Source organism: Cicer arietinum, chromosome 6 (genome assembly GCF_000331145.2).
Source record: "Cicer arietinum cultivar CDC Frontier isolate Library 1 chromosome 6, Cicar.CDCFrontier_v2.0, whole genome shotgun sequence".
NCBI lineage: Eukaryota > Viridiplantae > Streptophyta > Magnoliopsida > Fabales > Fabaceae > Cicer > Cicer arietinum.
In genome coordinates, this window is record NC_021165.2 from 41456351 (window position 1) to 41480478 (window position 24128).

General features: G+C 31.1%; 1 protein-coding gene across 1 annotated transcript; it reads right to left on the reverse strand.

Moving 5' to 3' along the window:
* Positions 1-4170: 4170 nt before the first annotated feature.
* LOC101494349 (S-protein homolog 2-like) lies at positions 4171-4620 on the reverse strand. Its single transcript, XM_004513610.1, has one exon. The coding sequence runs from the start codon at positions 4618-4620 to the stop codon at positions 4171-4173; it is 450 nt and encodes a 149-aa protein (XP_004513667.1).
* Between the last annotated feature and the right edge of the window lie 19508 nt (positions 4621-24128).

The following is a 24128-nucleotide window of genomic DNA, read 5'->3' on the forward strand; positions in this document are numbered from 1 at the left end:
GTTATATACTATTTGGATCCCGTGCATGGCAATTACAACAATCACTCTGAAATAAAGACTATGCTCGACACGTAAGTAATATTCATTTATTTCTTACATATATATATATATATATATAAATAATGTGTTTGTTCATGCTATAATAATCACATTTATTCATTCGATAGTGCCTTACAAGTTTTTCGAGCTCAAAGAGGTGCTACAGTGTCAAAGCAAAAGTCCAATAACATCACATGAATCCCAATAAAGGTTTGAAATATATGCCTTTAAATTTTCATTTACAAATATATGCCTTTGCGATTAATGCACAAATATTTTATTGACTTATATGTTTTTATTTTACAGTGCTCTCGTCAAATAAACAACATCGACTGTGGGTACTACGTATTGAGATTCATGAAGGAGATTATTAACAAGAATAAAACTATTATCCCAGAAACGGTACGGTATTTTCATTATATGATTTTTATATATAATTAAATTATCTATATATTTGTTACTAACTTAATATAATATGTTCAATTTTTATATTGCAGTACTTTGACAATTCCAGTCCATCATATTCTGATGAAGATCTAATGGAATTAAAGGAAGAATGATGTCAATATGTGTTTGAAATGCAAATTATTTGATTTTCTGGGAAATAGCATGCTGTTGGGCAAGGGATCTAAATATTATATGGTAGCTTGTGCATATTCTATATATTCTGTTAGTTATTATATGTATATGATCATATGACACAATATACGAACATGCATATGAATATGTAATTAATTAGGTTGTAAATTAGGTTCAATGTATATGTAGTTAATTAGGTTGTAAATTAGGTTATATATATGTATCTGAATGTAGTTAATTATGTTGTAAATTACAGAGTTACAGAGTTACATATATGTTAATTAAGTTACAGAGTTCTGTTTTTTGTCTACTGATTGTGTGAATGCTTATGGTATTTGAATATGTTTTGTTGTTGTGTGAACTGATTGTGAACTGATTCTGGATCAAAATAATTTTGGATAAAAACATAAAAGACATCGCTTTCTAAAAAAAATGCCATAAAAAGCTAAAAAACGCTTTTTCAAAAATTTAATTTACAACGTTAAAAAAAAAAACCACATTTTACAGCGCTTTTTTGAAAAAGCGCTGTAAAATTCATATGTTGGGTGTACATTTTACAGCGTTTTTTCTAAAAAGCGCCGTAAAATGCATACCCATAATTCATATATTTGGTGTGCATTTTACAACGCTTATTCGAAAAAGCGTTGTAAAATGTGCACCCAATATATTTATTATGGGTATGCATTTTACAGCGCTTTTTCAAATAAGCGCTGTAAAATGTGCAAAACAAGCGCGCATTACATCTACATGTTTTATACCGCTTTTTTAAAAGCGCTGTTGTATCTTTTACAGCGCGCGATTCTACAGCGCTTGTTTTTTTGAAAAAGCCCTGTAAATGGATTAAAAAAGCGCTGTAAAATGTCATTTTTAGCGTAATGAAAAAAAAAATATTTAAAAAATAAGTTAAGGAGGTCTTTTACAATGCTCTTTCAAAGAGCGCTATAATAGCCTTTTAAAAAAAGTTAATGAGGTCTTTTACAGCGCTCTTTCAAAGAACGCTGTAATAGACTTTTAAAAAATAAGTTAAGGAGGTCTTTTACAGTCCTCTTTAAAAGAGCGCTATAATAAGCTATTAAAAATTAAGTTAAGGAGGTCTTTTACAGCGCTCTTTCAAATAGCGCTGTAATAGGCTTTTAAAAATTAAGTTAAGGAGGTCTTTTACAGCGCTCTTTCAAAGAGCGCTGTAATAGGCTTTTAAAAACTAAGTTAAGGAGGTCTTTTACAGCGCTCTTTCAACAAGCGCTGTAATAGGGTTTTATATATAACAGTAAACCGCTTCAATTTCCTCTTCATTTCGTAAACTTCACCACGCTTAAGAGTCCTCCTCCTCTTCATTGTCCTTCTCATTGCGAATCCTACTGTCCATACGAACCATATTGTCAACCATCTCTATTGCGAACCATCTCCATCTTTGTTACTATCCCTACCAACTCTCACTCAAATACTATCCCTAAACCCTAAACCGCTTCAGTTTCCTCTTCATTACGTAAAATTCATACGCTTGTTTCCTCTTCCTCTTCATTCTCCTTCTCATTGCGAACCCTACGAATAATATTTCCTTGTTACTAACCCTCATTACGTAAACTTCATACACTTGTTTTCTCTTCATTCTCCTTGTCATTGTGAACCATCTTTGTTTCTATGAACCCTACTCTCCTACGAACCGTTCGTATTTCTGCACTGTTCTTCTTTGTTCGTATTTCTGTGCCGTAACCCTATGGTTCTTCTGTTTTTTAGGTATTGTATTTATTAGTTTTTTGTTTCACTAAAATGCATGTTGAACTTATACTGCTATCAATGCACAAATATTTATTGACTTATATGTTTTATTTTATAGTGCCCTCATCAAACTAACAACATCGACTGTGAGTACTATATATTGCGATTTATGAAGGATATTGTTGATATGAATCAAACTATAATCCCAGAAACGGTACGATATTTTCATTATTTGATTTTCATATATAAACTATGTATATATTTGATTCTAACTTATTTATGTTCAATTTTTATATCGCACAGTACTTTGACAATTCCAATCCAACATACTCTGAAATAGATCTAATTGAAATAAAGGAAGACTGATGTCAGTATGTGATTGAAATGAAAATTATTTGATTTGCTGGGAAATTGCATGCTACAAGGGATAGTTATATGAATATATGGTAGTTCTGTTTTGTGTAGTTCTGATAGTTATATGTATATGAATATGGCACATTTGAAAAGTTTTGAATATGTAGTTATATGAATATGTATATAGTTATGTGACGTTGTCAATATGTGAATATGTATATGAATATGTTGTGTAAATATGTAAAGTTATAAAGTTAAATTATAAAGTTATATAGTTCTGTTGTTGTGTACTAATTGTATGAACTGATTCTGGATGAAAATGATTTTGGAAAAAAAATTAAAAGACAGCGCTGTAATAGGTGCATAATAATGCATCTATTGAATGCACCTTTTACAACGCTTTTTCCAAAAAGCACTGTAAAACGAGTATAACAAGCGCACAATATATCTAACTATTTTATAGCGCTTTTTTAAGCGCTGTTGTATCTTTTTACAGCGCTGGATGCTACAGCGTTTATTTTTTTTGAAAAAGCGCTGTAAAATATGTTTTTTCGCGCAGTGTATTTTGTTTAGACTACAATATTTGACCCTAGTTTAATTGTTTAAATGAGGCCCTATACCATTTAGTATACTTTTAATGTTGAAGCAATTTATTTGTTTTTTATGATAAAAAATTTCAAACCAATTCCGTTCAATCACCAATTTATACCTTTTTAATTTTTAGTTTATGTTGCTAATTTAATATTTTATTTATCAAGTTATGTTATTACTTAATTCTTATAATCAGGGATGGATTTAGAGGTGACACCCATGGGTGAGACCGTCTCTCTTAAGCACAAAGTATTTAACTTCCCATGTAATAGTTCACACATATATTATAGATTAATAATCCTATATATGTTATACAATTAATTTATTTTAACAAAAACAATTGTTGTAATTTCATTTTATGTAAAGTTTATTACTCTATACATCCCATAATAACTTCAATTTTCCTCCCTTTATCCCTCTCTTTTTCTCCCACTCACCAAAGAAACTCTCGCGATTTCTCTTTCTTTCGCTCATTCATTCTTGTCACTCTCGTTTCCCTCATTCTCACCAATCACCGCCACAAATCCCGTCGATAGCAACCTTGTAGATGCCCCATCATTCTTCTATGTTCGAGACAATTGTACAACCATCTCTTTGTGTCTCTCATTTTCACTTTGGTGCCAACTATAGGGTTAACATTTTTGGATGTCTTCAATTGAGTCATTGGTTAGTTATCTATTATTCTCTTTTTTTGATGAATGATATTGCTTTGTAGAATGCAATTACTCTACTGTCAAAAATTTAAGAAAAAAAATACGTATATTAACATATACTTTTTTGTTTAAATTTTATCATGGAGGAGTGTTTCCATACACAAATAAAAAAAAAAAATAATAAAATCTTGAATTTGTATTATTTCAATTGTAAGAAATTACACGTGATCAAAAGTTAAATTTTGGAAGAATTGTTTGCCCCAACTACTTGAACACTTTTCCAAGGAACGCACACATCATACTTTTTCAAATTTGAGTTATACTTACAACCACCTTTTGACGTAATTTTCCATAAGCACTCGATGCATTCATCTTTTTTTTGATTGTAAACATCAAGATAATGAAGGAGGGGATCTTTAGGCCATGTAAAGCTGCAGAAGAATAACGTCTCTTGCCAACGTGGAAATACTAGTGGCCTAAATGTAAAATCCCAAGATTCTCCAAACATGAGTGTGTGAAATCCAAGATCGTCATCTTTAGATTTGCAATGAACAGTGATATTTTTGGAAGTTGTTGGTGCATCTAATCCGTTCGTAATTACAACGTGTACCTTTGGATTAATACTAAAATCCTCTCTAGACTCAAATGCAAATGTTCCTTTGTCGAACGACACAAAGACAATCATTATAATTAGCAAAAATGAAAATTTTAAGATAATTGGATTTGGAGAGGTCATTTCTTGATGAGCAATGCTAACAAGGATTGCATTATTCTTTATCAGTCTAGTCTCTTATATTTAAGAAAATTTTGACCTAAATATAGAAATTTAAGATGTATTTACTTTTTAATTGTCTTTTACACCCTTTCATAATTACAGTAAAATATTAATTAGTGGATGTGAAAGAATTTAATGTCAATGTTACTCCCTCTGATTTAAATATAAAATACCAAAAAGTCATTTTTTTTTAATCTCAAATATTAGAAATTTCACTAATATCATTTAATTAATGTAGATTTTATTTTTCAAAACACATATTTATTTTGTTGGAATAAGTTACAATCACGGATAATTTAGAGAATATCAATTACTTTCTTATACTACTTTGAAAAAAGTAAATGAATCAAACTATTTTTCTTAAAGGATATGTGAAATAATTTTTTTCTCGCTTATATATATATCTATAATAGTTTAGGAGAAATCATTCAAATTTAATACAATAAGTGAGTCTCCTTGGTCAATGATTTTTCCCATTATTTTTTCCATTTTTATCATATTATAAACTTTTTTTTATTGAATTAAATATAATTTATCAATTTTTTTTTACTATTAATAATGGAGTATTTCAAAAGGTTTTGTCTTTTATATTATAAAATAGTTAAATATTTTATAGTAATTTTGACTACAATTAAATTTATAAAATTATTTCTCCTAACAACTTTTAAATTTTTAAAATATATTATAAAAACAACCACTATAAAATAATTTTAACTTTATCTCTAAAACTCTTACTGTTAGCTTTAATATTAAAGTAGCTTTACCTTAAGTCCTAGGTAAATCAAAAATAGTACGGCAAAACTATTTTAAAAAGGGACCCTGATGTTCAACTAAAAAATATAAATCATTAATATTTTATGGTATTAACTTCAAAATCATATTCACAATTTTTTTATTGAAGTTTTTAATTCTTTAATATATTAAGTCCCCGTTTAATTATTCATTTATTGACTTTTTATGTGAAATTTAAATAATCAAATATTGTATTTAATGAATTTTTTAAATTTGAAATTATATTTTTACATTAGTTTTCTTATATTATGAACATAAAAGTAATAATAATATTTTAGATGTAATTGTAAATTTTTTTGTCGATAACGTTTATAGTATTTAAGAATTGATCAAAATTTGGGATTTTGTTCTATTGGTTTGATTCAAACCACACGGTTTTCATTAGACACCAAAAAAGATGAAATAATCCAAAAAATATCAATTAATTAGCCCATATTCCATTGCAAATTAAAAAAGTGTAGTTTAATAATCGACCCACAACTAAATTTGCCGCTAAATATCACTACTAAAAATTTGCTTTTTACATGTGGATTTAAGCAAAAAAATTTGCTGGAATAAACGTTACCTGTGGGTTTCTTGTCGGAACCATATCCCCACGTAAAACCTTTGTGAATAAGTGTTTCGTGAGGATTTATGTATCTGCAGATAAAGGTAGATATGCAAGAAACGTAAATACAATCCACAACAAATATAAAACAAACTTAAGGTATTTTCTTACGACTTTTCATGCAGAAATATCTATAGTACTTTTTCTACAAATACGTTTTGAATGAAAATCCGCAGGTAATTTCGTATCAAGATTATTTTAAAAAAGAATCCAGACTTAATTTTCCACTGTAAACGAGTTTTCTGATTTTTTATTTATATGAAAATTTCAACTAAAAATATATAAAAATATTATTATAAATACATTTTTTAAATATTTAATATTAGTCTTTAATTGAAATACTATTGTAATACTCCAAAACAAAATTTATATCATGATTTCAAATCAAAATTAAATATTAATTAAAGCATGATCCAACTATTGTGATAATTCTAAGAAAAATTTATATCATGTTCGCAAATCATAACTAAGTATTAATTAAAGCATGATCCCAAAAAAAAAAACTAAGTACGTATAATCAAGTACATGATACAACCAATTTAATAAAATAAAAATAAATACTACTCAATATGATCATTACCAATGTCATCATTCCCACTATCTTCATCAGTTTCATTGTTGGGTTGTGGTGATGAACATGGACGAGAAGAAGAACCAATAAATCCTAAATGTTGCATCAGAAAGGTTAAATTTTTGTTAGTCTCGAGCATCTCTTTTTCTTGTCATTGCAACTGTTGTTTCATCAACAACTTTTCTTGCTCCTGCTTTTGCAACATTCATTCAAAGCATGAACTTGACTTCTCAAAGCATCAACCTCTAAATTAACCTATGAATCAGAATGCATTGTTGGTTGATTTGGATTCAATGTTTTGGATATAGATCAAAGACCAAATATTCTCCCTTTCTTTCTCCCAACTACATCCACCCATATATCAATATCAGATAGCATATCTTTGGTTGGTTGACTATCAGCTTTGTCCTCTCCCAGAACAAAAGTTGATCATCAGACGATAACTCAATCTTTTTGTTTTCAAATTTCTCCTACAAGAAAATAGAAAATTTGAGGCATAAATGTTTTCATATAATAAGAATTATTAACTAATTGTTGGAACACCCGTAATACATAATCCTTAAAATAATACTTAAGATGATGAGCTTACATGAGCAGATTCGACATAAATACTGACCCAGTTTTTATCTTTAGTACGATGAGTACGAAAATAAAAGTCACTAAATGTTGGGTCTTCCTCTTTCGTCTCCTTCTGTAAAAAAAGTATATCTTAATTTCATTAATATTTAAATGTAAAATAGAAAATTAACAATGCCATTCTTTTCCAAAGCACCCGATGAGAAATTTAAGAATTGAAATTTAAGATGCACCATCCATAGAATTGGAATTTCTTTTATTTATCTCTTTTCTTTTTTGAAAATTAGAGGAATTCCAAATTGCCTTTATTTGTTCCCACATTCTCTCTCCCAGCCAAGTTGGCTTATTTTCCAAATCTTTACGTGCATCTTGCATTAGTTGCGACATCTTAGCTGCACTCCTTTTTTCAAAGTTGCGTCGCACCATGTCGTTCAAAGTTGGGGGCCATGTAATCCTTTTATGCAATGGAAAAAACAGAAGTAGTGGGAGAAGATGAACAAAGTAGAAACAATATCTTACTCACACACATTAGTGTAGGAATCAGGCTAGGAGAGAAATTAAAAACCACACAATACATAAACTAACTAATTAATCAACCAAATAGATTACATTGAGAAACATTTTTTGAGCAGATGTATATGTGAATGAACATAAAAAGTAAAAAATAATATTGGATTTATGAAATGTATGTGAATGTGTTTTTTATATATATAGGAGGTAGCAGAGTGTCAAAGAGTAGATGCAACAAATAGTCTTGTTTATGAAGCAAATGTGAGGCTAAGAGGTCCAATGTTTGAGGTTCTCATCATAGAATGACATCATCATGACATATTGCATAGAGCAACAAGAAATCCAAATTCGACTTATAACACCACTCATACAATAAATTAAAATTTCCACGCTACTTCGACTTTTAAAATGACAGGTAATTCCAAAACAGGGATTGTGTTTGTTATTGTTGAGAGAGTCTGAGAGAATAGACTCCAATATCAGAAAACCCCCTATTCTGCAACTAAAGCAATTTGCAAATTAAAAATGTTCAAAGAAACAACACACAAAAACACTAAATTAGAAGAAAAACCCTTAATCAGAAGAAAATCAAAACCCTAACTCGCTACAATTCACGAAAATGAATAATGAAACGAGAATAATGAAAAATGGCAAGAAACAAGACTGAAATAAAATAGAGTGGCACACAACACTTACGACGGCAACGAGGTTACGATAACAACGAAGTTGAGATGCAACGTAAAGAGGTTAATCTTCGATGGCCGCAAGGTGTGATGGTGGTGGCTAAATCAGAAGAAAAACCCTAAATCAGAAGAAAATCAAAACTCTAACTCACTGTAGTTCACGAAAATGAATAATGAAACGAGAATAATGAAAAATGGCGAGAAACAAGACTGAAATAAAACAGAGTGACGCGTAACATTACGACGACGACGAGATTACGATGACAACGAAATTGAGATGGAACATAAAAAGGTTAATATTCGATGGCAGCGAGGTGTGACAGTGGTGACTATAGTTGAGATGCAGCGGCGAGGTGTGACGATGGTGACTTGAGATGCGAAGGTGACTTGATATAATTATTTTTTTCTTCTAAAAAATCGAATAATTTTAACAATTTTGCTACCAACACCCCCTAATTTACTACCCACATCCCTCAAATATTTTAAAAAAATCATAATTCCCAAATTACTCTTCCCTTCTTCCTCTTCATTAACCTAACCCATCTTCTTTACTCTATCTTCATCATCTTCATTCAACACCTTCTTCATCTTCTTCATTTTCTCCAACATTAACCATCATCATCATTAACCATCTTCATAAATAATCATTAATCATCATCAATCATCGTTAACCATCGTCAGAATTTTGCTAACATTTACGTGAACTCAATTTCACGTTAGTTTACGTGAACTGAGTTCACGTACGTTTACGTAAACTGAATTTTAGTAAATATACGTGAACTCAGTTCACGTAAACATACGTGAAATTGAGTTCACGTAAATGGTTTAATTTTCAATCTTCAATGATTTCACAATCTTAATTCACGTACAAGTACGCGAATTAAGATCGCGTACATATTGAGATGTTGAATTTTCAAACTTCATTGATTACGCAATCTTAAATCACGTACGTGTACGTGAATTAAGATTGCGTAAATTTTGAAATTTTTACTTTTTTTAATGTACGTGAATTTTGTTCACGTAGCAATACAATCCCCAGATTTAGAAAAAAAATTCGAACTCAGAAACAGACCAACAACAAACATATATTTTTAGGTCACTTTAATCACAATGTGATGAAGAAACTGACGGTGTAGGTTATGAGTGAGTTGTGTGAGTTTTAAATGATTATGAGGTAGGGTTGGAGAGGTATAGTGATTTTTTAATATGTGAGTCATGAGATGTGATGAATGTTGATGAATGTGAGTTATGAGTTAGTAAAATTGTAAAAAATATTATAAATATCGAATTGCATTTTGGGTATTTTGGTTATTTTACAAATTTGAGGGGTGTGGGTAGTAATATGAGAGGTGTGGGTAGCAACATTGTAATTTTAATGTTTCTACGCGATTTTCCTTTACTTTTTTTAACAAATATAATAATTATATTTTTTGAGACTTCTATAATTAATTTAAAAATTAATTTGTTTTGATATGAAAAAACTATATCGTCAATGGTTAAATAATATGTTAATTAGTTTGACTATATTTTAAATTTAATATTATTAAATTTTTAAGTATTATCTTTTGATTCTATTTTGAAAAAATATTTTTTGTCATAATTTTAATTAAAAATAAAATTTAAATTATGATAACAATCTATTTAATTACTGAGTTCATATTTTCATAGATAAATTTATCAAAACTCTTAATTCAATAAATTTAATATATACTATACTATAAAATTTTAAAATTAAATAATATTACTAGCGGAGCGGTTGAGGTGCATAGTGAATATCAACACCTCAAACAGTCACTGCTTCAAATTTTAATTTCGGAGAAAACTCACATCCACACTCAATCAAAATGAATTTTTCTTTTCAAATCAAGATGGATTCAGATGGGTACTGCGAGTCCGAATTATATTGTCATCCTTAACTGTGGAACTTGTCTTATTTTTTTAATTTGTTTAAAAAGCAATTCAACCTTATTTATATGAAAATAAAATCATGAAACTTGACATGAAATTTATCCGGATTTTTCTAAAACACTCATAAACTTTGCTGCGAACATTTCCCGGGCATAAACCTAAGCTATGCAAAAAGATGAACTTTGCTGCGAAAATATAGTCGTATGTAAATCTGCAGCCAAAAAACTTTACTTGGCCTTTTACTTGTGGATATTATACCACAGGAAAATTCTTAAGATAATTGTGAGAAAAATCCCACGCATTACTGCAGAAATACTTTCGGAGGAAAATCTAGAGGTAAAAAGCAAATTTCTAATAGTATATGGATATCTATTTTGGGCTAATCCAAACAAAAAGAAATATTCGACATTCAACACTGAGTTTTAGGCTAGAAAAATTTAACATGGGCTAAAGAAGAAACATCCCAGTCATAATAGAATAAAACAAAGATTTAGTTCTATCATTTGGATATTTTATGACTTTACTAATTTTGTTGTATGAAAATTTGATTGCTCGCCAATTATAATTAGTTATAGCTTTTTCAATTTGATATTTACCCTTATTTGAAAACACTATCCGAAGTTAGCGCTTTTCCTACTGCACTTTCTGCGGAATTATTTCCGTAGGTAATACTCAAAGATTTTAAGTCCATTTGCTACATATTTATATGTGACTGTATATCTGCAGCAAATTTCACAATCTTCCCCAAATTCCGTAGGTAAATTTCCTGCGGAAATTCTATCCAATTTTTATTTTTATATAAATAAAGTAGTTTTTTATTTTTATCTAAGGCTTTTACTTTTAAGAATAATGAGTTTTTTTTTTTTCAATTTTTTTTTAGTAAATGTTATTTTAAGTGAGGTTAAGTTATTGGAAAAGTGTGGATAAATGAATACGACAAATTAAGAACACTTAAGTAATGTAAAACTTAAAATTCTAAACAAAAATTAATGAAATATACTTGTCTAATTCTATTATTTTTCTAATTAATCTGATCAATTAGAGTTGATTGTGAATAATCTATCACTATTATTGTAAAACAACTTAGCATTTTTTCTTTTTAAAATTTAATAGATATATCTAAAATTTAATAGATATTCTTTTAAAATTTTAAACTTATGATTTTAATGTTTAGGGTTTAGGGTTTTAATACAAAATGCATTTTTAAACAGGCTAGAACTAATGAAAGTGATTGAATCGTCAGGTTTGGTTGACCTAGACAATTCTGATTCGAATATAAAGAAGGTTAGTCTTTCTGTGGTGGTGGGTTTAGTTATTGGAGGTTTAGTAGTACTCCGGTCTTAAAGATATATATAAAAAAATAAAATTATTTATTTCAAATTTTGAATAAAATATATTTTAGCTTTTAATTGCATTTTTAAAATCGGAAGAAGTATTGGTTTATGTTTAAATAAGCATGTTAAAGTTCTTGGAAAAGAATAGCATGTTATGGTGCATCTTGAGTAATCATAGTTGTAGTGTAGTACTTAATGGCATATTAGTGTAGTCTTAGTTATTGTTACACATTATTTTTGTTTTTAATTATAAGTACTATTTAAAAAAATAAATTTGTGTTTAAATATAGATTATTTTTAATTTACTATGTATATGTATTATTTTTATCTACATATATCTCTTATTAATTTCATTATTTTATCTTAAAATATAAAAATTCAAATTAATGTCGATGTTGAAATTATCAATTTAACAATGAAAATCACCTAAATTCAAATGTGTTAACCACAAAAGAAAAAATATTCTAGTTGTTGAAATTATAGACACTACTCTAAAAAAAAGGTACACTCCATTTGGCAACGACATTAACTTAAAAACTACTATTTTATTCTATTTTCTTAGCAAGCACTTCCGTCATCAAACACTGAGACCTCTCTTCTTCTCCTTTCTCTTCCTCATTTTGTCGCAAATAGTCACCACCAAGGCGCAAACCGAGCCACCAATACCTCTTTGTTCGGCCTTCAACTACAGTAAACAATCATCAACTCAACAAGATATGGTATCGCAAAATTACCAACAACTCAACAAGAGTTTAGTGATTTGGTTGATTCATTATTCAATTGAGACTATTAGTAATATATTTGTGTTCTGAAATCATTGCTAGAGTTTTTCATATGTTCAAAATTAGGGATTTTATGTATTCTTCAAAATTGTTGATTTGCTTATCATATTTTCATTTTCTCTCCCACAAATTCTTCACGCTTGCGCTTCTCATTCCTCAAATCTTTCTCAGCTTTTTAAGCCGATTTTAGTTTCAATTTATTGAGGTATTTGATTCTATCACTAATGCTACTTTCTCGTTAGTTTGTGACATCCATGGATTTGAATTTGAATTGCATACATACAGATTTTTTTTATATATTGGCAATAAAATAACCATATAACATTTCCAAAATAAGAAGTAGAGGGAAATTGTAATTTATTGAAGGTTAAATATTTTAGATGTTTGTTATGAGAATATGTATTTTATGAGCATAAAATATTTTTCAATCATCAAGTAGTGTTTTTGTCATTGACTATTTTCTTGCCCCATCACAGGAAACTTGGTCTACCACTAATTACGCCTACTAAAGTGAAACAATTATTATTGAAGAACAATTTTTTTTGTTCTTTTAGAATGTTTCACTAATAATAAGTCATGACCTAACATCTATTATGGATTATTGATTTCTTGCAGTAACATTTGTACTGAGATTGGTTATTCACATATAGGGATTCAATGGGACTTTAACTGAACCAATTGAGAAAATAGGTGATCAAATTAAAGAAATGGAACTAAAGGTGCATCCAAAATTGAGACAACCATTGAAAGCACTTTGCAGTAATCCAAATACCACAGTAGTTGTGCAAAAACAGGAGAAAGAAAAATTGTTGATGAAGCAACAATTGCAACGCCAAGAAAAAGAGATGGTCGAGACCAACAAAAGTTTAACCTTTTTGATACAATATTTAGGATTTGTTGGATCTTTTTCTCTTCCAAGCTCATCACCACAACCCAACAATGAAACTGATGAAGATAGTAGGGATGATGACATAGGTAGTGATCATATTGAGTAGTACTTGTTTTTATTTTGTTAATTTGGTTGTATCATGTACTTGATTATACTTAGTTTTTTTGGATCATGCTTTAATTAATACTTAGTTATGATTTGCGAACATTATATAAATTTGTTAGTGCTGGTAATGTAAATATGAAGAAAACTCAAGAACAAATGAAGGAAAGAAAACCGAAAATGGTTTCTCTCAAGAATGTATTATTGAGACTGAGAAAAATGAATAGAGTAGCAGATACATACATTCCAACATAATGGCCCTACAATCCAGTTCCAACCAGTTAACTCTCTAACTGCCTACCTAAGCTTCTATTATTTATACTAAGCATCCTAATTAATTAGTTAGGATTTACAGTTGGCATATCTCAACAATTAACAGAACTATCAACATAGAAATTAAGCTCGGTTCCTTCTACTTCCTAACAGAAAGCCTTGCTTGACTAGCAATCCTATCAATACCCCCCTGAAAGAACTACCTAGTCCTCAATGGGAAATGATGGAAAAAACTCCAACATCTTGGAAGCTCGCTCCCAAGAGTTATCAAAGGATGGCAAATGAGCCCATTTCACTAAAACCTCTATATTGCCTCCAACATCAGTCTTCCAATGTCGTATATCTTTTGGGTGTACAACCAATTCAAGCTCCTCAATCAACATTGGTGGCAAGGTCTGGTGTGAATGATGCGGTTTCAAAGCCTTCTTAAGCAATGAAACACGGAACATCGGATGAACTTTAGTTTCAAGAGGTAGATCTAACTTGTAAGCCACCTCCCCCACGCGGCTTAGAAATTGAAAAGGACCATAATATTTAGGAGCCAATTTAGCATATGGTCTATCAGCCAAGAATACTTGTAAGGCTGAAATTTTAAAAAAACCCACTCCCCAACATCAAAATTCACCAACTGCCGGTGCTTATTTGCTTGTGCACGTATCTGATCTTGAGATTTCATCAAATTCTGTCGCAAATCAGCAAGTAAATCATCCCGTTGTTGGGCCAACTAATTGCCATCATCCAACTTTGATGGAATGGTGTAACTCTTAATCAACAATGGAGGGTCTATTCCATATAAAACTTTAAAAGGTGTCATTCCAGTAGATATATTGTAGTTAATGTTAAACCAGAACTCAGCCCAATGCAACCAATTCAACCTAGTCTTGGGCTTAGGGCCAACAAAGCACCTAAGACAGGTCTCTAAGCACCGATTAGCAACTTCAGTTTGACCATCCGTTTGAGGGTGATAAGAAGTTCTATGCTTAAGACTAGTTCCAGCCAATTTGAACATCTCCCTCCAAAAACTACTGAGAAAAACCGCATCTCTATTCGATACAATTGTAGAAGGAAATCCATGAAGCTTTACAACTTGCATCACAAATAAAGTTGTTACCTCTTTAGCATTGTAAGGATGCCCAAGAGGAAATACGTCAGCATACTTTGTAAGTCTTTCAATGACTACAAATATTGTATCCTTGCCTCTAACTCGTGGAAGGCCACCAACAAAATCCATAGAAATATCCTGCCACACTTGTCAAGGAATAGGCAACGGTTGAAGTAGTCCAGCTGGAGATAAAGTGGAATACTTGTTCCTTTGACATAGATCACACTCTTCAATAAAATTCTTGATATCTCTCTTCATGCCTTCCCAAAACAAGAAGCTAGAGACCCTTTTAAAAATTCTGAACAATCATGAATGCCCCCCACAAGGAGAATCATGACATTCAGCCAAGATAAGTGGTATTTTGTTAAACCCTTAGGTAGCACCAATTTACCTTTATACAAAAGCCTTCCTTTCTTGAACTCATAACCAAAATGAGAAGTAGGAGAGACAATTATGTCCTGCACCAACTACTGCAATTTAGGATCTTGTTGCAATTCCTCATCCCAAGAATCATCATCTTCCACATGTAGAACTGAAAGGGCAATATACATATCTCTCCTAGACATACTATCTGCTGCAGTATTCTCCTTTCTTGGCTTGTATTGGATTTCAAAATCCAAACCAATGAGCTTGACAACCCGTTTAAATTGCTCAACACTGAACAATCATTGATCAGTCAAGAACTTAAGGCTCATTTGGTCAGTCCTCACAATGAAATGGTTGCCCAAAAGGTAGTGTCTCCATTTGGGCACACCCTGAACCAAAGCCATAAGCTCCCTCTCATAAACAGACCTTTGTTGAGCTCTCAATGATAAGCCTTGACTCCAAAAGGCAAGAGTTTTACCCTCCTACATCAAAACAACCCCAACCCCTTACTAGAAGCATCATTTTCGACTACAAAGGCCTTAGTGAAATCAGGTACAACCAACAAGGGAAGATCAACCATGGCTGTTTTCAAGGCCTGAAACGCAGATGTAGCTTCCTCAGTCCAACAAAACTTGTCTTTCTCCAAAAGTTGAGTTCAAGGTTTGGCTAATTTACCATAACCTTCGACAAAACGTCTATAATACCCTGTTATTCCAAGGAAACCCCTAAGACCATTCACATCCGTAGGAATAGACCAAGAAGTCATGGCTGCAGTCTTGGAAGGAAAATCTGCCATCCTTTTTCCAGAAATCACATGTCCCAAGTACTCAAGACTAGAATGTCCAACGCTCCATTTTTTCTTATTTGCCTTCAACCCATTCTGCATTAGCACTGCCAAGACTTGGTGGACACGAACAAGATGAGCTAACATATCTTTGCTATACGCCAAAATGTCATAAAAAAAGACCAACACAAATCTCCAGAGGAAAGGCTTCAAAACCTCATTCATGAGGGCTTGGAATGTGGAAGGAGCATTGTTGAGACTGAAAGGCATCACCAAGAACTCATAATTCCCCTCATGAGTTCGAAAAGCCTTCTTCTCTATATCATCTTCCTTCATCCGAATTTGACGATAGCCTAATTTTAAATCAAGTTTTGTGAATATTGTTGCTCCATCAAGCAACTCTTCAATGATAGGGATGGGGAATTTCAAACATATCAAAATATAGAGGTATGATTGGTTCTCTTTTATATCTAACAACCAACCGATTAGATATTATGTACAATGTCTTTTTATGTTTAAGGTTTCATGTAGATCCTAAGGAATCACATCTTGTAGTAGTGAAGCGAATAATAAAATATTTAAAAGGAACAACCAATGTTGGCTTATGGTATCCAAAAGATAGTATATGCAATCTTGTTGGTTATTCAGACTATGACTATGCAGGATATAAAACAGATCAAGAAAGCATAAGCAACACTTGTCATATCTTAGGTAATGCTTTGGTGTTATGGTCTTGCAAAAGGTAGCATGTGTGTCTCTAAGCACTACTAAAGCAAAATATAGAGCAACAAACAGTTGCAATGCACAAATTCTATGGCTCAAGCACCAGTTATAACTATAGACTTGATCTCGGATGCATCTCTCTAAAGAACCCAATCATGCATTCTCAGACCAAATATATTGACACGCGGCATCACTTTATGTGAGATCATGTGCTCAAGGGCAATGTTGAAGTAATAATTTTGGATACACATATTCAACTAACAAATATCTGCACAAAGCCTTTTCCTAAAGATTCATTCTATAAGATACGAAGAGAACTTGGCATTTTAAATGAAAATGACCTCTAATATAAGGTACTGATGCTTTGTAAGTGATTTCATTTAAATTCTTAAAATTACTGATGTATGACTTAAACGTGTTTAACTTTCAACTATGCTTTTGATGTTATATTCCCTACCTTGTGATATGTTTTTATTCCCTATATACTTTGTATGTTTGAAATATTTGTCTGTTGTTTTTCTTCCTTTTTGATCATGTCAAAAGGGGGAGAGAATTGGTATGTTGTTGTTGTTAAAGAATTTTTAGGTTTTCAAACTTTTAAAACATGATGGAATGAACTCAAGATCAAAGGTGGAGTAAGCATGCATTAAGGGGGAGAAATAAAACTATTTGAAATTTCAACAACAAGAATGTTTTGTCATCATCAAAAAGGGGGAGAATGTAAATATGCAAGAATACTTATGTTTTTGATGAAGACAAAGGCCAAGTAAAGTGATCAAGTTGCAAGTCCAAAGTGAAGTCAACAATCAAGTCAACTATTGTCAATATGCTAGAAGACTTATAGTTTAAGGTACATGGTGCAATCTAATATTGTTATATTTCAAATGCACATGAGAACCTTCTACTTTAACATATGCATCAAAAAGAATTTTCAAAAAAATGTCAAAATGAATGAACAAATGTTTGGAAAATAAAAGTTTAACAAAGTCAAGTTTGTATTCGACTACATATAAGTGTAGCCGAATATAGATGAAGTCAGAAGCAAAAACTTCACATCTGTATTTGACTACAAGACGTTGTAGCCGAATACAGCACCATGTTCGAAGAAAAAACTTCACATTTGTATTCGATTACATGATGTTGTAGCCGAATACAAATACCAAGTCAGTAGCTAAAACTGCACTTTTGTATTTGACTATAGCATGTTGTAGCTAAATACAAAAGCAAGCCAGTGGCAAAATTATGTAATTTGTATTCCACTACAAGGATTTGTATTCGAATACAAGCTTGAACTTTTGAAATAATTCTGAACGTTACAGAAGTGTATTCAACTACACTCGAGTTGTAGCCTAATACAACTGTGAAACAATGTGATTTTTCAATTCTTATTCATTTTGGATCATTGTAAATGTTCATCAAACTTCTAGGAATAATTTCCATTGATCTGAAGTGATGTCTTAGGAGTATAAATACCTCATAGTTTCAAGTTTAACAAAAGAATCTCAGAACAACTTTGAACAACTTTCTGAAATATTTTTTTCAATTATTCAAAGTCATACTTTCATATTTCAAGTACATGTTTTACATTCTCATATCATTAAGAAAGGTTTTCTATTGTACTTGAAATTATATTAAACTATTATCGTTGTACAAGAGAACATCAACTGTTATACCCTCTTGATTATAGTCAAAATCATTATTGTAAATTAACTAAGTTATTGTGTTGTTTGAAAAAAGTGATGTATTTTCTTCAAGTAGTGTAAACTAAGATAGTGGTGTGCTATATTTGGCAAATTGTTAGAAGTTTGTAACTGAAGCTTAGAGTTAGACTTGTACTTATTCTAACAGTATTTGAAAATCTCTTGTGGTGTGCAAGAGGACTGGAAGTACTTTTGGTTGTAAGGGGAACCAAGATAAATAATTTGTGTTCTTTATTTTGCTGTCATTTATATTTTACTATACTCTTATCATTGTCAGTAAAATAATCCACTAAGTCTCTAAAAAGCAGAAAATTTCGAAAAACCTAATTCACCCCCCTCTTAGGTGCGCCTCATACTAACACTTTTTGGGACAAATAGGCTAGTTGATAGACTCATACTCTTTAAGTGTAGAGAAATGAAGAATTTCAAATTTGAATTAGTGTCGTTATATATTAATGTATTTGCAATTTCTAATTGAGTTGTACTTATGAGAAAAATTGATACTTTTAAAAACCAAAATAATTCGTACCATTTAAAAAAAATTATATAATGTAATATAAAAATTTCGCTTTTTCCTATTATAAAAAACAAAATCACAAAAAACAATCAAATTAATAAATTGTAGAATAAAAGAAAACCAGAAGAAGCGATAAAGTGATTAAAAGTAGAGGTAAAAGAGTAATTATTTAAGTATGATAATTTCTTCCATTGTATACACTCTATATTGGAGGAAATAAATTGTCGAATTGGCCGAGATGATTAGCTAATAACTCTCAATAGGCATGTCCCTTTTTTTTAGGATTTCTTAACTCCTCAAAAGAGTATTAAATGGCGAAAGTTGTATTGTGAACTGAACAACTCATAAAAGATAAAGGATAAAAACATAAAGCAAATAGATAAAAATACGAGTAACAAATTTTTTTGATTGATTGTGTATGAACAAATGAAATGTTAGAACCGATATTTGCCTCTGATCACATTGCCTCTAACCCATGCGCACTTGGTCATCATTCCTCTTGTCAAAGCTAGACTCTGGCCATGTTGCCTCTGATCTGTTACTCCATAATACGCCGCCTCTAGTTTGAAGTTTTGCCTCTAGGTAAGTCTGTTTCTAGTTCCAACTCCCGATCAAGGACATAATGTTGGAATTAAACATATTTTATACTTAGATTTTTTATGATAACAAGAGTATTTTATGAGAACAATATATTTGACTTCAAAGAGTATGAAATAAGATATGGTCAAGATTTGTAGAGGATTTGAACAAAAGTTGAAGAATATTTGAAGAATATTTGATGAAGATTTGAAGAAGATTTAATCAAGATTTATCTACAACAAAATATGAATAAAATCAATTTAAAGAATTTACAAACACAATATGAACAAAATACAATTCAGAAATAAACAAGGACTAAATTGAAGCCCAATTTTTAACTATAAATAGATACTCAAGGCTGAAGACAAAAATCATCGAAAAGTAGAAAATAGTAGTCTTAGAGTTCAAAACGAGAAACACTTGTTCGACTTGGAGATATTTTATGAGTGTTCTTTTCTTAGAGTTTTAGAGTTATTATTATTATCAGGTTTTTAGAAGCAAATACTCAAGTTCCAATCTTTAGTATCCAACCCGATAGTGATTTTGTTCCTTCTTCAATCTGGGGTTGTTAGGTCGTTAGAAGAAGACTTGGTTTGTAGGATCAAGGTGGTTAGTTTTTCAAAAGTTTAGGATTGTTAAGATGTTTGGGAAGACTGGCTTGAAGGGTCAGGTGCTCTGTAATTTAAGGTATTTGAATTAGTTGAATAAAGCCTTCATAGTAAGGGGATTGAATATAGCCAAGTTAGTGGTGAACCAGGATAAATCTACGTGTCAAATTATTTATGCTTTCATTGTTTGCTGTCTCTGAATCCGATTGCTTCTACTCCAAGTAAGTCACCAAAACCAAACTAATTTTTTATTTATTTATAAATTATCAAAAGTTGTCATCTTTGGCAAACACAACTCAACCCCCCTTCTCGTGTTTGCACCTTGAGTTGGCCTCAGTGCTCGGTCTCAAGACTGAGCACTTTTCAGTGTTTGAGAAATTATCCAAGGGTTCAATATGTCTGGATTCAGTGAAGAAGCTGCTGGAGGATACATCAACATACCAGTGTTGTTTGATGGATAAAAATTTTGAGTATTGGAAAGACAGGTTGAGAAGTTTATATATTTCACAATATCTTGAACTTTGAGACTTGCTGGAAGATGGTTATATTGCTCCGAAAAATATTGATGATATTGAAATTCCAAGAAAGGAGATGAATACTGATCAGAAGAAGATGTACAAGATGCATCATAAGTCCAGAACATTCATGATAAATGCAATCATCTTCATGGAGTTTGATTGGTGCACCCAAGGAGACAACAAAGAGTATTTATGATAGTCTGATTCTGATATATGTAGGAAGCAAGAAAGTTCAAGAAGCAAAGGCCAACCTCCCAGTCAAAAAGTAAGAGTTGTTCAAAATGGAAAAAGATGAAGACAATTAAACAATGTTTTCTAGACTCCAGACTGGTCTCAGGATTGAAGGCACTCGAGAAGAGTTTTACTACAACTGATCATGTGAAAAAAATTCTTAGGAGTTTGACAAGCAATTTGAGACCTAAGATCATTGCCATTCGGGAAGCAAAGGATCTGAATACTCTAAAGCTAGAAAAGTTAATCAACTCTCTAGATCACATAAAATTGAGCTTGAAGTAGACGAGCCAAAGAAGAAGAACAAAAATTTGGCCTTGAAATCCAAGCAGAAGAAGGTTCTAAAGGCAACATCAGAATCGGAGGATAGTGATTCAAATGATCATAATTTGAACTTAGAGGAAGAGGAGATTGCTTTCATAACCAGAAAAGTTCAAAAGATGTGGCACAACAAAAAGAAGAAATTTCCCCAAATATATTCCAAGCAATCCAACAAAGGGAATGCTGATAAATATGACCCAAAAAAAGCATCATCTGCTATGGATGCAATAAACTTGAACATATGAAGTCAAAATGTTCACATATGGAGAAAGGGAAACACCAGAGAAAATATTCTAGACCTAAGAAGAAGCGTATGATGGCTACATGGGATGATTATGAGGAATTCTATCACGATAAACAAACATATATCACTGTGATGCCTCATGCCAACTCTATCTCTAAATCCAACACAGATTCTGACTCTAGAAGTGAATCAGCAGATCAAGAAATTGAAGTATTTTCTGACTTTACTCGATCTGATTTTTTTACTGCTATTAATGATTTTTTAAATAATAATCACAAATTATCTTTAAAATTGAAAACACTTAGGAAAGAAAATACAAATCAAACTGAAAAATTTAATGCTTTAAAGAATCAAAGTGTTGAATTTAAAACAAAACATGCAACTCTAAAAACTGATATTATTAAACTTAAAACAAATAATGCAAATTTGAAAACTGATATTGTTGAACTTAAGGTTAAAAATCTAACTCTTAAAATAAATCATAGTTCAACATCAATTGAATATACCACATGTAACTATGATAAACATGAACAAGTATTTTAAGATTTTCATGCTAATGGTATGGAAAGAAGCAAATATGCTTCTATGATTTGTAGAGTTAGTAGAAATGGTAAATGAGGCATAGGATTTGAAGAACCTGTAATTGAACCTAAACCTATTCCCTTTGATATCTTGTGTACTATTTGTCCTAGGTTAAATACAAGGAAAGACAAGAAACCTTTCAAGACTAACAAACCATGACCCAACCAAATTTGGGTACCTAAGAACAAATTTATCTTTGTTGCATATGTCATCAACAATCAAGTTAAAACACCAATCATGGTACCTAGACAATGGATGCTCACGACATATGACGGGAGACAAGTCTATGTTCCAAGAACTAACTTTGAGCAAAGGAAGCACAATGACTTTTGGAGGAAAGAAAAAAGGCCAGATCAATTGCCAAGGTACAGTTGGTAATGGTACTTCTCCTTCTATTAAAGATGTCTTGTTTGTTAAAGGTCTTAAGCATAATTTATTAAGTATTACTCAGTTAAGTGATAATAATTATGATATTATATTCATTAAAAAAACATGCATGACAATTGGTCAGAAGGATGGACCTGTACTCTTTACATGTTAGAGGAAAAACAACGTTTATAAGATAAATCTGTTTAATCTAGAGAAACAAGAGGTTAAGTGTCTTATGTTAGTAAATGAAGAGAAACTAATTTGGCACAAAATATTAGGTCATGCAAATCATAGATTAATTTCAAAATTGAATAAACTTCAATAAGTTAGAGGTCTACCTAAGCTTAGTTACAAAATTGAAATTATGTGTGAAGCTTGTCAAAAGGGAAAACAAACAAAAAACTCCTTTACCCCTAAGAACTCAATCTCCACCTCAAATCCCCTAGAGCTCTTACATATAGATTTCTTTGGGCCAGTGAAAACAACCTCTCTAAGTGGAAACAAATATGGCTTTGTTATAGTAGATGATTACACTAGGTGGACATGGGTAAAAATTTTAAGAAGTAAGGATGAATCCCATAAAGTGTTTATCCGATTTTGCAAACAAATAATGAATGAAAAGGGTTTTAAGGTTACAATTAGAAGTGATAATGGAGGAGAATTTGAAAACAAGTTCTTTGAAAGTTTTTGTGATAAAAATAGAATCTATCATGACTTCTCCTCTCTTAGAACATCCCAATAAAATGGAGTTGTAGAAAGAAAGAATAGATCACTCCAAGAAATAGCCAGAACCATGTTAAATGATATGAATATTTCAAAACACTTTTGGGCTGAAGCAATTAATATTGCATGTTATATTCAAAATAGGCTCTATATTAGATCTATATTGATTAAACACCATATGAATTGTGGAAAGGTAAAAAGCCTAACATATCTTATTTTAAAAAAATTGGTTGTACTTGTTATATGTTAAACACGAAGGATAACCTTGGTAAATTTGATTCTAGATCTCAAAAATGCACATTCATTGGATACTCTGAAAGATCAAAGGCTTACAGAGTGTTTAACAGGGAAACTCATATTGTGGAATAATCCATACATGTTAAATTTGATGACAAACAACTTGACCTTGAAAAGTCAAAGCAAGATGATGAAATGCATATTTATCAGAACCAAAGGAAGCAGATGCAGAAAAACTAGAAGAACTTGAAAAATAAGAGGATACAAGCAAATCAGAAGAATATGACAAATATCCAAAGGATGAATATGATCAAGTCAGAAATAGTCAAGATAAGTCAGAAGAAACATCTGAATGGAAGTACCAATCATCTCATCCTATAACTCTAATCATTTGAAGTACAAGTGATCTTCTGAGGAACAAATGATAACTTAAAGATACCAGTTTGTTTGACTTACTCTCATCAAGTAAGCCTACGTCTATTGATGAAGCGTTGACATGTTATGGATGGATTCTTACAATGGAAGACAAGTTAAATTAATTTGAGAGAACTGTTGTTTGGGATGTAGTACCTAGACTAAAGAAGAACATTATTGGAACCAAGTGGGTTTTTATAAACAAGATAAATGGAAAAGGTGAAGTGGTAAGAAATAAGGCAAGACTTATCGCAGAAGGCTACAGTCAGCAAGAGAGCATTGATTACATTGAGACATTTGCTCAAGTGGCTAGGTTAGATGTTATCCGTATCCTACTTTCTTTTGCTGCAAATAATAACATTACATTATTTCA